The sequence below is a fragment of the Colius striatus genome, chromosome 2 (genome assembly GCF_028858725.1).
Source record: "Colius striatus isolate bColStr4 chromosome 2, bColStr4.1.hap1, whole genome shotgun sequence".
NCBI classification, from domain to species: Eukaryota; Metazoa; Chordata; class Aves; order Coliiformes; family Coliidae; genus Colius; species Colius striatus.
The window spans coordinates 103,259,621-103,278,293 of NC_084760.1; the positions used below are offsets into that span (position 1 = coordinate 103,259,621).

At 36.5% G+C, this 18,673-nt stretch overlaps 1 protein-coding gene across 12 annotated transcripts in view; it reads left to right on the forward strand.

The window, feature by feature from the left end:
* UTRN (utrophin) overlaps positions 1-18,673 on the forward strand; it is a 367,525-nt gene that overhangs the window by 294,052 nt on the left and 54,800 nt on the right. For all 12 annotated transcript variants that reach the window (XM_061991642.1, XM_061991648.1, XM_061991644.1 and 9 more), the window contains 3 exons: positions 2,602-2,662; positions 12,561-12,622; positions 14,456-14,530. In XM_061991642.1, the coding sequence (XP_061847626.1) occupies positions 2,602-2,662; positions 12,561-12,622; positions 14,456-14,530 (198 nt within the window). The remainder of the gene's footprint in view (positions 1-2,601; positions 2,663-12,560; positions 12,623-14,455; positions 14,531-18,673) is intronic.

An 18,673-nucleotide genomic window follows, 5' to 3' on the forward strand; every position in this document is an offset into this window, starting at 1 on the left:
ATGTTACATACAAAATACAAGAAGGAAAAGTTTCCAAAATGTATGTTGGTAGATACTGCAATGAGCTATAGCCAAGTTCCAGAGTCCTGCAAAACTAAATAGTTGTACATTTAAATTAATTTTTTAAAACCAACAAGCTCCTTCCCTATACAAATTACAGCAAAAAGGATTTAAAAAAAAAAAAAAAAATTAAAGACCTTGAACTAGAAAGAGTTGCAGAACTTATTATCTATAACTTTATATGAAATCTTTTAAATGAAAGTTGGAGACAGTAACTTGAAAAGGAAAGTAATAAAAAAAATCATTAAATCTGAGAAATTAAGGTTTTATCCTGACAGATTGAAATAGTACATATTTTAAATCAAAATTTTCAAACCTTTTTAGCAACTGTGAATGACTTCTAACTGTGAGGAACAAGTAGAATGATACTCTGAATACAATAATCTCAGACTCGAAAAACTGAGTTTTGTGCATGTCTCCCGCAAATCTTTATCTCCAAAGTTGCACTTCTGAATTACAGGGGAGATTTTCATCTATGCTTATTTGACAACTTCTATTTTAAGTTTACCTTGCCTATCTGTTACTCTTTCTCCAAATACTAACAAGAGACCATAGCTTGCCATTACGCTGTTTTCATATGACTAGCTCCCATTTAATCGTAATTTGTGCTATTTCTACCTGTTCACCAGATTCATAGAATAGCCTAAGTTGGAAGTGACCTCAAAAGGTCCTCAATCTGGTCCAGCCTTTCATGAGAAAGGGAGCCTAAGCAAGATTATGTAGCACTCTGATTCCAACCCCACTAATCCAGAGGATTCAACTCTGTAATGACTAGTTACATTTCTCTAATAAAAAGACACAGTGCAGTGCAGCATTCAATACTGCTGCTGGAGTACTTGGAACACCAATTTCATGGATTAATTTAGGCCATTGTTGAGAAAGTACTTCACAATGTTTTGGAAGTTGAGCAAATAATATGGCGTGTTCTGTAAAAATGTCATTTAATTATTTAAGGCCCGCAATCCTTTCTATTGTGCTTTTTCTACGCTTTCTTAGAGGAGTCTGTTAACATCCATATGTTCCCTAACCAATAGCCTGAAGTGGCCTTGAAGCATTGTGGAATGGTGTCTAGCATTACTAATATCTGCAGGCCCGCTAGTGAGTGCCAAAATTGATAACTACTCTGCCCTGTGTTCATCAAGAAACTGATTTTTTAAAAATGGGGATTTTATTTTGCAGTGTTTCATACAGCAGAGAACTGACAATGTTTTTAGAAAGTTATTCCCAAATATATAGAGTATTACTTGGTCTGTAATAATTAACAATTTAATTTATTACATTTAGTCCATATCTTTGTCATTACAGAATATCTGTACTCTGTCATAGCATATAAATTGTGATAAAGCAAACTGTGGCCAGATTCTTTTTTCTTAGTTACTTGACATAATTAGTATAGTAGCACTGGAGACACCATGGGTGCCAAATTGCAACACTAAAGAAGGAAACTCTAAAGCTGATGGCTACCTTCACCTATCTGCTGGATTATTTTTTTTCCTTTATTCAGGGTTATGAATGCCTAAGGATTATTTTTTAACTACTTCTATTTGAGCATTTAGTCTTTACCAGGCTATATTGAGCATTTTTTCTTTACCAAGTAACTACCTACCTTTTTATTGCAAATATTGTTTTCTTCTTTAAGTTGTGGTATGGATTTTTCTTCATTTTTTTTTTTTTCCAGTGTAATTTATTTACTTACACTAGTTTCCCTAATATTGTTCCTAGATAGTCTTTCAGTACATTAAATTATAAGCCAAGAAATGTTGTGTGGTCCAGGAAGAGGTCACAGCCATAAAACTGCCAAGGAACAGGATGAGACCTGCCTCTCTCTGCAGGAGCACCAGCCTATGGGGCTTGTAAGATTTCACTCCAGCTTTGAGAGGTCTTAGGGGAAGAAAATAGAGTAACGTTCAAATGGAACTTTTTTTTCTAAAGAGAGAGGAGTTTCTTCTATGATAAAACTCTAATTAATTAGGCACTACTCTGCAAACTTCTGGCAAAGCATGTACATACATACATATGGTTCAATAGTGTCATGTATGCCTTTATGCCTCTCGCAACTCAGTGTGCAGAAAGCTTTTTGATGTTATGGATAATATCTGTGGATATATCAGACATGCATACATTCTGTGAAGATTAGTGCTGTTCTCCTTTTTGTTCTATTGCAGAGCATGAACCAAGTGGAAGCACTTATTTTCAAAACTTAAACTGATAATAATTTTATGGAAGTAGGAAAACCAGTGTCTCCATTTTCCCTGGATGGATAGCTTGCTCACTCGAATTTATTATCCTCCTTTGAAATAGAATCACCACATTTGTTTTACTTCCAGCTTGGCATCAAATAGATGCCTAGAATCATCTTGATAGATTGCAGTTGTTTTCTCCACCTGATTTTCTAACTGCTGGGAAATTGTCTGGGAAATTTTACTTGTTCCATTTTAATTTGTTATAATCGTTTTAATTGTAAAATACATAAATAAAATATATTTGGATTTTTTTAAATTGATATGTTCTTTCTAATAATATTTTCTCTTATTTCCTCAGCCTCAGTGCAGTTTCCATGGCAGAGATCTGTTTCACATAACAAAGTTCCCTATTATATCAAGTAAGTTTGCCTTAAGAAAAAAGATCAACAGAGGATCTTTTTGCCATAACTTGATAGAAAAGCATAGGTACTAAGTAATAACTAAAAATGTTACCAAGAGTTTATCTTGCTTGTGTTATGCTGCATATACTATATATTTTCATATTTATTACTTTTTATAATGTAGAAATATGTAAAAAGAAATAAATGACAAATGCTGTCTACAAACACCTCTCAGACAGGAAACAGCAGAGATGCTCCAGAGTAATACAGTATTCGTATTCACACTAGGCTTGTTCTTATGTGTGTGATTCATCCAGAGTATAAACTGTAAAGGGAAAAAAAGCTGAATACATAATGTATTTAAAAAGTTTATAACCTATAGCAACACAGTGGTGAGTAATATCTGTAAAGCCCATTCATCATTTTGTGCAAAATTGCTTTGGAAACAAGATGTGTTGAGTGTCTGTCTGTAATTTTCTTTCTAGAAGTTTTAAAAGTGCATGATAGTAAGGTAAATTTAACATTAATGTAAATATTGACCAAAATGCCACAAATACCTTGGCTACCAAGAGCAATGGTTGGGATATTTATTTTGAAAGTGTAGAGATACAGATTTTTATATGTTCTACTGAGAGCAATTCTCAATTTGTGTTTTCTCATTCCATCATGATTTATTTTATGTACTCCATTACTTCAAAGGTCAAAGATTGCAGCTTTGAGAGAAGGACAACTTTTTGCCAGAGAGGGAATTGAAGTTTTAAGACGGTACAGTGTATAGTAAACCAGACCGAAAGTAGTTCACTTTAGGCTGAAAGAAATCTATGTTAAAATATTATCAGTTTGAGTTTGGAAAAGTTTTTGGTTTCTTTAAGTCTGTAGGATGACTATCAGTTTGAACTTGAGATAATTCATTCTTAAAGAACATCGGTGTTCTACTATTGCATACTGCTGAGTCATAAATCTGAAAGCCACATTTTATGCTTCAAACAATTTATGAGTGCTTGAGAGCTTTGAAAAAGAGGTAATGGTAAGTCTATGTCAATCAAACCTGTTGTCATCATTCTTGAGGTGTGATGGTTTTTGAACTGTGATATGAAGCTTAGGTTTTTTAAAAGGTCTGAATAGGTAACCAGAAAAAGGAAAAACCTACTGTAAAGATCCTTGAATTCCCTAAAAAAGTGTTTGAGCTTCTGCTGAAAAGTTTTGCAGGAGGCAACTGAAAACTTGGATGCACTGAAGGGAGAGGTTCTTCTGTCAGCCCCAGTGGAAAAGGAGAGGACAGAGGTTGGATGTGGATACACTCTGACAGACCAACCAGGCAGCAGTGCAATTAAAATAATCACACCTACAGCAGTAATTGAAAGACAATGCTGAAGAACCAAACTGCAGAGGCCAAGAGGAAAACTACCCTGAGACAGGCTTTTTTTCATTGTTGTGGATATGTCCTCAGTGGCCATTAAAAGATGGCAATTCATGTTCCTGCTGTACCTGATCAGAGCTGGTAGAATCAGTTGGGAGTTTTTACTGGATGTAAACTTCCAGGTGCGTTCAGAGTTGGAGGATAGAGATGGGATGGATAGTTCTACCAGCACAACAGATGGAACAAACTAAGATTAAAGATTCTTATCTGTACAGAGCAAAGAAAATATTTTTGACTTGAATATTTCATATGTACCTCCTTTTGTTCTAGTTTCACAATATTTCTTGAAATTTTTTGAGTTTCTAGGCATTGCCCCACCTCAGTCAGAGTTCAGTTTTTAGGAAATCTTTTGCTAAAGAAGTCAGTCTTTGCAATGTGTGCACTAGGTGCAATCCTGCAAGCACACAACTTGGTGGCAGAATACCCACTGTGGGCTTGCTCTGATAGTGTGTTGGCTTCCCTGGAGCTAGATGGAGCAATGAAGCCAGTGAGGACTGAGAAACAAACCCCAGCATCTCAAATTGTTTTAATTGTCTTGCACGGGAAGTTTGTGAAAGGGGCAGAAGTATAGTGCAAATTCTCTGTAGGACTGAGGTCTTTATGGAGCAGAGGTCACTGGTATATTTTGAGAATGATTTTAATGAAGTCAACAGTTAACTAGTGCATCTCAAGACTTTTCCAGTAATCTTTCAGTATTTTTAATAGGAGACATGCTGCTGAAGCAATGTCTTGATACTTGTATTTTGAAAGAGAAGAATGATGTTACATGTAACTGGTAGAATTTATTTATTTTAAAAAACTTGAGGAGGAGTACTGAATTTGATCAGCTTTGCAGTCGGACAAGCAGACTGAATTTGGTAGTTTCTTTCATTTCTTACTGCTTCTTACTGATTTAAACTCCAATGTTGGCAGCAGCAGCTGGATAAAACAAAGTTGTGGAAAATAAAGCAGAGAAGAGCCAATTCTGAACTTCATTTGTTTTCATATGATCAGGCTGAAGAGTACTCTTAGCTTTCAATATTCTTTTAGTTCTTTGTCTATTCCCTAATTTCAGGTATAAAGAAGAGAGGAGAACAATGATGACACAAAAACTTATTTGATTACATGAGCTTTTGTAATCAAGAAAACAATTAACAGGATTTAATGGTGGTTGTTTATATAGAAGGAAATTCTGGGAAAGAGTCAAAGATTAAGTTAATTTTCTTTTTTGTTTAATTGTACTAACCTCTTTGAACAAGGTGCTTTTGATGTAAAATACAGGTAGAAGGAACAGTTATGATGAATCTCTATCATTCAAGAGAAATTATATTCACTATCTTTACAGCAAGACTTGTATGTTCAGAGAGAATGTTTAAGGCACCAGTTATTCATTTTGTGGGGTAAGAAAGGAAAATAGCAGAACAAGAACAATAAAAGTATGACTCAATGATTGATGGCCTAAAACTGAGAATTTTTAAAAAATAACTTTGGAAGAGAAGTGTTAATTGAAATCAGACTACTTTAGTTCTTGATAAATTTCTTCATTTTGTTTGCTTCATTTTGTGAGTGTCCCTGAATGAGAAATGTAAAATATTCAGGAAGTGACATACCTGCAGAAGATGATGATATAGTTGTATCTCTGTTGAGATGAGTACTTAAAAACCCCAAAACTGCACTCTTCAGTTTTATTGCAGATGGGGAATGGAGTTTTAAAAAAATTAGGGAACTGCAGCTGAGAAGGCAGGAGGAAGCACTTCAGGTAGCAGTGGATCTGTAAGGCGAATGTAAAGATGATGCAAGATGTCTGTATTTTCAGATGAGTTGCATGTATTCTGTTTGTTTCCTGAGGGCAGACATAACTTGCATTTACATGCTTAGAGAGAACTGTCTCAGAGAAAGAGGTCCTTTCTCTGCCAGCACGCCATAGTGGCTTTGGAATCCAGTTTGTTTTCCCCACTCCATTTACTAACAGTTGGCATGTCCATTCTTTCTGATGTCATATTTAATCAGGTAATGGAAGGATGTAAAAGATTAAAAAGCTGGTATACAAACTCCTCTGCCTTATAAGTTCAGACAGAGGCAGTCTGGGTTTAAGGCATTTTGGAAAGGAGCAACTGTTCTGTTTGGCTGGAAAGAATTTATAATTCCATGAATCTGGGTTTATCAAGGTGTGCATGCCCTGGGATATGGTGAATATTTAGTTGAACTTGAACCTATACACATGATTTATCCTACCTCTTTTCTCCTCTTGAATTGTCTTACTATGTAAGCTACATTTGCAAAATGGCTTCATGGGATTTTTATTTAGTCCTTTTTTTGTCTAGTGTTTGATTTTTGTCTCAACAACAATTGGTAGAAATTTTTGTGGTTTTTGTAACCTGATTCTTTTTTGTTGCATTAGAATTCAATGAATGAAAACCTTAGTTTGTAAAATCTGTTAAAAGATCGTCATCTTTCATACTTCATATAAAAGCATGGGGCTAATGAGCACTGTGGAGGGGGATGCAGCACAGCAGGCACAGTATTTACTAATGCACTATTGGTAATAAAAGTGTAGTTTAGACAACAGGTTTGGCAAACTTGCCATTGAATATATATTTCATAAATTGGTTTGCAAAGATTTGAGATTTAATAAGAAGAGTTTTCTGCTGTATTCAAATAACTATTTGAATCACACAAATAAGACATGCTTGGCCTTTATAAGAGAAAATAAAAAAAATATAAAGCCTGTATTACATAGAAGTTCAATAAAAATGATCTAAAGAGAAAAGGTAATGCTACATATAATCATTAAACATCTTCAGGGAAAACATGATGAACTGAATGCACGGAAAACATAATTACCCTGGCATTTTCTGCTGTTCTTTTAACTATAATTTAGGCATTCTTCAGCTGCGTACCTTTCAGTGCTATAAATTATTAGATATTTGTACTGTGCAGAAGAAACAAAAGGGTAATACAGAAGGGGTTGCAGTGAGTTTATTCCCATACAGGTCATTAGATAGGGAGAGCAATTTCTCAACGTAATTGTTAAATTAATATCAAAATCTGTAGTCACCCTGGTTACTTTTCTGTTATCTTGTAGAGTCTTTTACCATCGACATCTTAAAAGTCTCATTTTATCATCTCCTATATCATGTTCAGTTTTATAGGGGATGGGAATAATAAATAATTTCTGCTTCTCCACTTTTTCCTATACTCTTCTGGAAATCTTTCCTGATGTTTGGTTAGTGCTGGCATGGGGCAGAGTGGGAAACTAATAGAATTGGGAAGCAGGTTTTTGTTTTTCCCTTTCTCTAGTTCTGTCCATAATCCCATTCTTCTAAGTATTAAGAAGTATTTCCCTTAGAAGAGAAAGTACAATTTGTAGAAAGAGGTAATACAGATTTCAGTTTCTGAGAGTTTCTTCAATTACCAGTTCCTGTGCTGGTCTTCATTTTCTATTAAAGAAATGGAGTAGTACATTTTCTCTGGAGGGTTTTCAACATATCTGCATATAAATTGTTTCGTTAATATTCGTTACCATTTTTCACCACAAACCAATATTTTTTAATGGACTTAAAAAAATCCCAACAAAACAACCCAAACAAGAGTATCTAAATAAAACACCTTGACATATTTATTGAGTGGTGATATGCCATTTGGAATTTGGCAAGGGCAGCAAAGTCAGCTTTCTAAGTGTTGTTGATTCATTAGTGATCAGTAAAGATCCTGGTTTCAGGTAATGCAAATGGCTACCAGAACAGAAAACTACTTAACACCAGAGTACTGTTTCAATGTTTGCTCTTGTGTTTGTCAGTGTTTATCAACACAGACATAGGCCTTGTCTGTACTAAGAAACTCATCTCTTGTAGACAAAAAGCTGAAAGGGAATAAATTCAGAGCTTTTTTTAACTCCATGGGCAGCTTGAAACACTTGGAAATATGCAAATTACTCCATTCATTTTAACAGGACTATTCTCTTATTTCTAGAGATCACAACTTAAATGACATGCTAACTGTTTCTGAGCTCTTTATTTACAACTAGGAAGTGTTTTTAACATGGATTATCTTTGCCAATTGTAATTAGAAAGCTGCCAGCAAACATAATGGATAAGAGATTGTAAAGATAAATGTTTATCATTTAAACTTTAGAGCCCTTCATTAATATGTAGTTTTATGAAATATTTTATGACTGTAGTGTTTATTTTTAGTGAAATTTACACAAATTTACACATTTAGATTTCTTAAATTACACTGTTTTGTCATGTAATCTATTCACGGATGCATGTTTTGCTGTGTGGTTTATATTATGCCAGTAAATTTGGCAGAAGAGACCTAGGAGGGTCTCACTGAATAACTCAGGCTTTTGATACTAGTCAAAAGATAATACTGGGTGAATTCTCTTGTGGCTCAATCATGGAGCCAGGCTCTTCTCAATGATGTCCAGTGACAGGACAAGGAGCAATGTGTATAAACTGGAACATAAGAGGTCCCTAAGAAATACAAGGAAGAATTTCTTCGCTGTGAGGGTGAGGGAGCACTGGAACAGGATGCCCAGATGGGTTGTTGAGTCTCCTTCTCTGGGGACATTGAAAACCCATCTGGATGAATTCCTGTGTGACCTACTCTAGGTGGTACTGCTCTGGCAGGGGGTTTGGACTAGGTAATTCTTTGAGGTCCCTTCCAACCCTTAAGATTCTATGATTCTGTAATTCTTCCCTGGCTGAGCTATGGGAAAGGGTATAACATTCACATTGCTTGTGTTACTGCTCTTAGACCAGCTCACTTCTATTGTAACAGAAACTTCTTTTGGCCATCCACTGTGCCAAATGAAATCTCATAACCTGGGCTCCTTTGAATCTTGAAAAGTTCTTTTTATCCAGTGCCATTTACATGCAAGAAGATAATGAGCCCAACTATTCACCTATACATCAAGTATCACCTCCCCTTCTTCCTGAAGTTAGTAGAGTACTTGTGAGAGAAGGTGTTCCTTGTCACAAGAGTCACTGCAATCTGGGACAGAGCTGCCAGGGTAGTTGTAATGGAGAGGGAAGACTGTGGATTTGTCTACTCTTGGTTAAATGCTTGTTTTGAGCCTTTGCAGAAGTTCAGTGAGATGGCTGAAAATGACAAACTTTCCATGTATTTTCACAAGTTTTCATGGGAAATTCATCTTTTTTGATCATGCTTCAGCATCATTCCAAGTTTAGATTTCCTTTAACAGTTCTGCAGGTTTAGTTTTCTGTCATTGGTAATCACAGATTGTTTTTTATTAAAAGAATGGCATTTCTTCACATTCTTAGCAGATAGTTGCTAGAATGGCTGAATTTTCTGAAGACTTCCTGTTGTCTCCTGTAGTAAAAACAATCCATTCAGTTCTAATCACCTTCTGGGACTTACTAGAATCTGGAGGAATCAAGTTGGAGCTGTCTTTGTGGTGCAGTAAAATCATATTGCCTGGAAATCTTCAGAAAATGACAGGAGCACTTCTGTAAAGTAATTGCATACTACTTTAGTTGCTTACTTTCTAATTAGCAATTTTTGGTCCTTTGCTCTAAGGATGACATCTTTCACATACACATAGAAGTTACATATAAAGAAAGTGTATAAAGAAAATCTTTTATCAGTTTTCTTGTACTCATAGGTCTGTATTATTTGTTTACACAAGTAATACACAGCTGCTTTTACTCTGGGCAATGACTTGACAGACAATTGTAACTACTATGGTGTGTATTTGAGAATAGGTTGCTGTGTCATGAACTTGCATAAAGGAGCTATGAGGTCCTGGTCAGACAGATCTCCCCCCGTTTCATCAAGTCTGTATCGTGTTACAGACTGTCCAGTGCTGTAGTTTCTGTAGGTTTTTTTTTTTCAGTGCTTGATCTGCTTGCATTAGTCTCAGATCAATAACAAAAAAGCTACTGTAGCTACAGCAGAGAAAGATGAATCTTATTTCAAAGGCCTGCTTTACAAACCAAATCACCAGAAAGCACTTTGTCTTGTATGCCTCCTGTTTGGTGCGCCTAATACAATGACTGCTTTCTCTGACAGTTTTATTTGTAGCATGGGAAGGTTATCTGCACACCCCTTTATTTCATCCTCTGAAAATCAGCTTCTGTCTGCATAGAAGTCCCAGTGTATTATGAAATGGTTATCAAACAAAACTTTGCATTAAGAAATGTCACTGTTAAGGCTGATTCCTGCCCTCTTCCTCAGTTTTTTATAGCTCTTTTTAAATTTACAGTCACATTTTGTTTTCCTCAGCTCTACCCAGATTAATCTGCCTTTGGTATCTTTTGTCTTAACTGTAGGCTATCTATGGAATATATTTGGTGGTGGTAGCAGCACTCCCCACAACAGTGGAATTGCTGCTTCTGTTGAGCTGATGATTCTCTCACTCTGAGCTCATTCTGTTCTCTGCTGGATTGCTCAGCTGTTGTGAATAGTTTTCTTGCTAGATGTCTTGGTGTGAAGCTGACACAATCATGTTCACCTTGTCTAGTCATTTAGCAGCTTCCAGGTAGTACTGACAAGGCTAGGTGAAGAGATTCTCTCTTGCCTTTTTTCCAGTTCCACTACGTGATGTTCATTGGGCCTCCTGCATCACATAACCTGTGTAGCACACAAAAGAAACGAGTGATAAGTTTTTAAAACTCAATCTATGCACAGTCTGGAACAAATATATTTCTCTTTCAAATAAAAAGAGAAATGTAAGACATTCTCTGGTCATTATTTATCAGGTATAAATTTCATGTTCTGTGTAAAGAGAAAACTTAGCCATCCATGTATTGACTACATTAAATGGAGAAATAAGATTGTAGTGCAGGATAAAGAGGTTTTTGGTACCTCCATCAATTTCTCTGCTTCATGTTAAGCACCTACAAAATAGAAAAAATACTGTCGTTTTTGCATGGCATGTTGTCACAATTAAAGTGGTTTTTAATCTTTCAGATGAAGATGCTACTTAAAATGTGTACTTTTAAAACATACAGTTTGAAACTCTATGAAACATAATGAAACTCTGGTTTGTTCCTAAATCTTGGGAACTTGATTTAAGGGAAAAGTTTGGTAATACCAGCTCTTATTCATTGCATATGGGTTTTTAAATTACTTAGAAAATGGAATCTAAATTGCAATTGAGTCTGACCACATCCTAGTTAAGCATTACAGATGCACATATCAGTATATTTTTTTTTTTGGGGGGGAGGGGTGGCAGGTAAGAATTATTTTTTTTTTCTTTTGAAAAAAAATGAAAACTAAGATAAAAGGTCTCTGAACCTAGCAAAATTTTACAATTTATTGTAAGAAAAGAGGCATTTGCTGCTAATAAAACTTTGCACTTCCACTGTGCTTTCCAGATGATATTCTTGCAGTTCCTCACAAGTAGGAAATACATTTCTCCATGGAAACATATTCTTTAATGTTGGAAAATAGAGAACCCAGAAATAAAGTCTGTGATTCTGGAAAGTTCTTACCACCAATGGCTAATTTTGACATGATAGTTTCAGAGGCATTAAACAGGGTTTCACTCAGCTAAATTGTATCTTTTGACATGCAATGTTTTGTGCTAATATTTCAGCATTTAAAGTAGAGCGGAAATACTTTAATATATGCATAATACATACATTTAAAGTTTTTGTCATACCACCCACCATTACTTTTAACGGACAAGTCTGAAAGTGTTTTAGTTGAAGCTTTCCTCAGAAAATCCTAAAAAAATCCTTTTCACTTATGATGTTAATAGTAAAATCACCACCCTTGGTCTTTTTTTGTTTTGTTTATTTTGTTTTTCTGACTGAGGGAGTGAGGTTCTTGGTCGGAAAAGTCGAGTCGAAGCAATTCCTTTCAAACAAACTTTATTAAACTGGTAACAGATTATTTTCTGTGGGCATTTGCAATGTAGTTTGTCAACAGAAATCAATTCTAAATAGTCAAAATGATAATTATGACATCCTGCTTGACATGATAGTGCCAATTATGGGCAGCTTCTTGACTAGATTTGAAGTTATTTAATAATTTCATCAATATGAACCATTATGTTTTCTGTTCCTCTTTACTGAAGCTGCATGTATTCTTATTCTCTATAAAATACGACAGGTTTATTATACAAGGGTTTCTGAGAATGCTGGACAGTCATTTGCCTTTACCTTGGCACTGCACCAAACCCAGATATATCCTTTTTTGTTGTTGGCTTAATGATGATTTTTTGACGTGGATGCATTTATTGTGCTACAGCAGCATGAAGTTTTTCATTTTATTACTTACTGGTGTGCCTTTTAGCTGCGGGATCAGAATTCAACTGGTACAGTCACACTCAGAATCAAAACTAAATATTGTTAAATATGGATGTGCTATTCTCTGTCTAACTTTCTGATTAAAAAATCAAGGAGCTGAGTGACACATAACATGAATTTTAGTACAGAGAAGGGATTCTTTGCCGCTTAAACACAGAAAATCAGGATATCTTTGGATTTTTGTTCTTTGGTAGTGTGTATGTGTGTTGCCTGAAACTTTGATTATGTCATTCCTTTGTAGTCATGAGACACAGACAACTTCCTGGGATCATCCTAAAATGACTGATCTCTTCCAGTCCTTAGGTGAGTGCATTTCTTAAAATAAAGCATTAGGCAATGTTCAATTCATGAGTAAAAGCTGCATTTGTATGCTGATCTCTTCCAAGTTGCCATGAGCTATGTGTAACAGAGCATTTTCTGCTTTGCAGTATGTCACACTTTGCATGAAACCTACTGCCTTGCTCACATCACGTGCATTGCCTTCCAGTAATATTAATTCTGAACGATATGCTCTGATTCTATGCTTTAATGCAGTATCTTGTTTATTTCTTTTAAATCCATGAGGGATTGTCCAATAATGCAGACTCTCTACGTGTTGAAAGCATGGTCAGCAGGGAACTAATTTTTGTAACAAATGAGACTGTCTTTGCTTTCAGTAAAGGCTAAACCATATTTTGGTACAACTAGTTCAACATGCCCTGCCAATGTCTGCATTTATTGTGAAATTCCCCCTTCTACGGAGTAAAAGGGTAAAATAAAAGAGAGAAAAAATGTTGCTATACCCATTGGTATCTAAATACAGCTTACAGCTATTTCACTGCCCCTTTCAAAGTACTGGTTACAATGTCATGGCATAGAAAGTATAGCTTCAAAAGCCTTTTTTTTTTCTTTTTTCCTATTACTGTGACCTTTACTGCCCTCTGTTTCCCGTATGGTTTCTGATGGAATTGTAAATTGTTTTAGAAAAATACTCTATTTGAGCACTTGTGTGGAAACTAATTACTGCATTATAAGTATGCAAAACTCTAGTAAATGTATTATATCTTCCAAGATAGTGTTAAGCTTTCTGATGTGCCAGTGTCTGAAGGCCATATACAGTAAGAATCAGGAGGTTTTCCCTACCAGTAAACAATAGGAAGAACTTTTTCACTGAGAGGGTTATTAAGCATTGGAACAGAAGATGGTGGAGTCACCATTTCTGGAGATATTCAAAAGACACACAGATGAAACACTGAGGGATATGAGCCAGCAATGTGCCCTCATGGCCAAGAAGGCCAATGGCATTCTTGGATGCATCAAGAAAAATGTGGCCAGCAAGTTGAGGGAGGTTCTGCCCCCCCTCTACTCTGCCCTAGCAAGGCCTCATCTGGGGTCCTGTGTCCAGTTCTGAGCTCCTCAGCTCAAGAGAGATAGGGAACTTCTGGAGAGAGTCCAGTTCAGGGCCACCAAGATGATCAGGGTACTGGAGCATCTTCCTTATGAGGAAAGACTGTGGGAACTGGGTCTGTTTTAGTCTAGAGAAAGGGAGACTGAGGGGACATCTTATTAATATTTATAAGTATATAAATGGTGTGTGTCAGGAGGTTGGGACATCCCTTTTTTTGATGATATCTAGCAACAGGACAAGGAGTAATGGGATTGAAACCAGAACACAAAAAGTTCCATTTAAACAGAAAAAAACGATTTCACTGTGAGGGTGAGGGAGCCCTGGCACAGGCTGCCCAAGGAAGGTGTTGAGTCTCCTTTTCTGGAGGTTTTTAAAACCCACCTGGATGCATTCCTATGCGACCTGATCTAGATGGACCTGCTTCTGCAGGAGGATTGGACTAGATGATGTCTAAATGTCCCTTCCAACCCTTACCGTTCTATGGTTTAGTTTAGTGATGGGCCTGGAAATGTGAGATTAGTGGTTGGACTTGATAATCTTAAAGGTTTTTTCCAACCACAATGATTCTGTGACATTCTGTGGATTGGACTGTAGTCCCAACTTAACGTTTTATTTGTTCTGATATATCCTACTAATTCATTGCAGAGAAGAGAAATAAGACTTCTTCCAAAATGTGAAAATTTATATGTAAAGGAAAAGTTATGGACACTATTTTTACAGCTGCTCATACTTCCATTCTGTTGTTTCAGCTGACTTGAACAACGTACGCTTCTCTGCCTACCGTACTGCCATCAAAATCCGAAGACTGCAGAAAGCACTGTGCTGTGAGTTTGGCCTTTGAAACAAATTGTTTCTCTGTGGTACTTTGGGAAGAGAGGGTCAGCTTAAGTCTCAAAACATTAACGTTTAACAAGGAACCAGATACATCCTTGAGAGATTGCCAACAAACAAAATGGCAGGAGGAATTGACAATAGTAGGTGTCATTATTATTGCAAATAAATAAAATCAGTTAATGAAAAAGAGGTGCAGCAGGTAAGTCGAGATGTTATGCCCACTAAGAGTACTTTGAGAGGTGATACAAAAATAAATATTTGACGTCTTGGCTACTACATACTGTTCCTGATACAAACTAATGTGAAATGGTGTCAGCTAAAATCCTGACCTTTGACAGGAACTCAGATATTTAATTATATTTTAGAAAATTCTATTCCATTTTTTGTGTTTACTGCTACTATATATAACTTTGTAAATAGTCCATCCTCTCAGAATATCTTATTGTGTGAATTTTAGTTAAAGAGGAATTCAGGATGCTCAAAGTGTGAGGGGAAAGGATTCAGATTGGTATAGTTGGTTATAGGTAGTTGTCATTGCTGTATGTTTAAGTTACAAAAAGCTGCTAGGACAAAATAAACTACTATTATTAACTGTAATAATATGTGTATATATGTTGAAGATGGGGGGAAGAGTCTTAAATTTAGATAGGAAATAACACTGCATTTAGTATGCACATTAAATATTCTGCCCAGATCTGTGTTGGTATTTGTCCCTGTTCTTAAGCAACCTAATAATTCAACCATAATCTGCTCTGAAGCACACATAGATTCATCAACAGGAAAGGAGCAGTGTCTACTGAGTAGGTTCAGCTGACTGAACTACTTCAATTCCAAGGTTCATGTTAGTATCACCAGTTTTCTGTTCTACATTTGCTAGATGTTTCAAAGAACAATTATGGTTTCACTCAGAAAAAAGTTGTACGACTAATATATTCAAAGTTTGGCAGCCTCAGAAATGGCGTATCAGTTCTTATCCTAACCTCTCTGGACTTGGGATTTCTCTGAGTTGCGTAGCAAGGACCACACACTGGGCTTCTGGGATCTTGCTGGAGTCTCCTTTGCAAAGCATACTCAGGGTATTCTTTGGAGTCATCCTGCCACTGGTATTTCTGCATTGTCCCTGAGGATCAGGATGAGGAAAAGATGGTACTTTCTTGGGGGAACTGACCTAGCTTGTAACTGCTCAATGTTTATTTTAGAGAAATGGGATTGAACTAATAGTTTGACACAATACAGAAATGGTTTACATCATAGAAGACATGAATATTAGGAAGATAACTGAAAAGGTGAAAAGATTAGATAGAAATCAGATTTGTGAGTATGCAGAGAAAAGAGTATGTGAGAGAAAATAGCTGAAACGGAACTAGGGAGATGGTGTACAAAAAGAAAGTGAAAAAAACGTAGCGATTATGAGAATATGAATTTTAAAATTTGAAAAGTATGAATGTAAAATACATAAGAACAAATGTAGACTAGAAAGAAAATAGGATGATGTAGGAAAAATGGACAGAGACGTGGGTTGTGAATCAGTGCAAAGGTTGTAGATTTTAGACTGTCAAAATGTCTCAGCAACAGCTGGTACAAAAATGTTGTACATTACCAAATTTTCATGTTTAAATTCATGAGTCCTTGCTGTGGGAGGACTCTCCAGCCCTGAAACGTGCACAGTACTGCACTCTGAGTAGAAACACAAGAAGAGCAAAGCCATCCTGAGGATGGAGGCAAAGGAAGATTTAGACAAAGAGGGATCCTTTCCCACCCTCCAGGTGGTTAGTTTTCCTTCCAGCCTAGAGGACAGCAGTCTGATCTTGACTGTATCTTCTTGGCTGAACTTCAGATATGCGTCATACCAAGTGAAGCTGTGCCTAAGATGGTAGCTAGCTACTCCAGAAAGTAAGAGTGCTCTTGGAAGTATCTCTTGCCAGTTCGTGTGCTCCACTGGCTTCTCACGGAATTTCTAATCAAGTTTGAGATTTTGGGTTTAAAGTCTTACATTTAGGGGAAAAACAGAACCTGTCTTTTGAATGATTGCCTGATCTTATTGAAACAAAAACTGTACTTCTTTGGCATAGCCTAGAGCTTCTCTGTGAAAGAGATGTGATCTCACCCAAGGCAAGACTAAAGAACATTTTGAGCTTCTACTTGTCAGTGTGCAAGGTACAAAGTATGAATCAATGCATACCTAAAGAACCAAAGCAAAGCAGAAACCAAAGTGAAAGTTTCCTTGTGTGTGCTGCTCCTTGGGGAACAGTGAAAAAATCAAACTGCACATGATGGATACTGATCATGCTGCCTGTTTCTGACAGGCATACAGATTGTCTGGCGACCTGTATAGAAGAAACTTCACTTTTGTTAATTCTAATAAGCTTTCAGGAACAATATATTTCCTGCTCTTGCTTTTGCTGCAAAATATGTAAATTTCTGTAATAACTGCAATGGTTAGCTTTCCTCATTCATGAATTTCAAAAGCGTGCTCCTATCAAAGTGAATATTGCCTCCAGTCTCATGAGAGCAAGGTGGAAGGAGGACAGAGGCAAGCAGTAAGAAGTAAACAGAATATTCCAGTTTGAAAGAGCCAGGAGTAAAACTGTCCTCTTTACAAGTCCAGTCTGCCTCATTATTCATGAAGCTGTTTGCTTGCTCCATCTCTCTGCCTCATGAGAGGAGACGACAGCCAAAAAATTGTTTGTCTTAATTACACACAAATATTTCACCAAGGATTAGTGGAATTTGTGAAAACGCAACATTGTGGGTTGTCAAAAAAGGTATTACAGATTATCCACAAAGATAAATGCTACCAGAATTTTCTGTCTCTAAATGGTAACTTATTACAATCTGGCACAATTTTAAGACCACCTTCAAAAATATAATCAGTGTTCTTCCTTGTTTATTTAGCTGATTATATCTTGCCAGGGAACAGGTCAGATTCCCTTTGACTGTGGTAATTCCTAGCCTGGTTCTGTCCTGTGGCTTCTGAGAGCACCAAAATGTGTGTGCTGTCACGTTCTCTCTGATGAAGGGGAGAGTGGTTGAGCCCTATTTAGAATTATTTTCTTGGCTTTATTTGTGTGTGGTTTTTTTTCAAGCTAGGGAAAATATCGTCTTCTGTGAATCTGCCATTCATTCTCTGGTCTGTGATACTTTAGTCTTCTGATGTATTTCCTGTAATTAACTGTGGATGATTGTTTAAAGGTGTTTGGATGCAGAATATTTCAGAAAGGCTTATGTGCTAAGGCAAAGAAAATGTCAAAACCAAACACTAGAAGATGAGGTCATTGCAAACTGTGAAATGTGACAAATTATTGTCATGGCCACAATGTGTGTATAACTGCAAGGACCTTTTTGGTGAGAACTCCAAGGGAGATCTCCAAGGCTGCAGCAGATGCACAGTCCCACTTGGACCTGATAGAATTTTGACTTTGCAATAAGGACTGGTAACAGTATTAGTGCTGTAGAAGCAGGTTCAGGAGTGTTTTGTTGATGCCAAATCTTTCTCTTGAGTCTTTGATCTTGGTAAGTGTCAAAGATTCTGGGTAAATTATTCCCTCCCACTCCCCTTAATCTCCTTTGGAAGCAGGAAAGTTGTGTAATTTTTCATCTTGTTCTGTTTTTTGGAAGGCAGATTCCTGTGGAAACTCAGTATGTGTGTGCGTACCTATGTATCTTTATTTTGCAGAAAGCTGAGGAAGGCTGCAGATTGGAAAGAATGAATTCTTAGGTTCTCTGTCTTGAATTATGTTGGATGGATGTACTGAGAGCACTTCTCACTGTAGCAAAAGAGTAATGGGGCCAGAGAGAGTATCTCGTGTTGCAGTGATACTGGGCAGCTTTGCAACACCAGGCCCTGACTATAATATTTTATTCTCATGCAGCATACTTTAGCTCATTGTTAAGAAATTATATTAGCCCAGATACTGAAGTGTAGTATAAGAAGGGGGAAAAGAGAACATATATTCAGAGTTTTGTGAGCTCCGCTAGGTGATTAAATATTTACGAATGCTAATGGGAATGTCAACTGCACAAGGCTAAGGAATAAACATTAAGGCACACTAAATTAGAAGTGAAATCTTTGTAGACTTCCCTCAACTATACAGTCTTTTACGGAATCTACTGCTATTTCCAAGGTCTTTCTG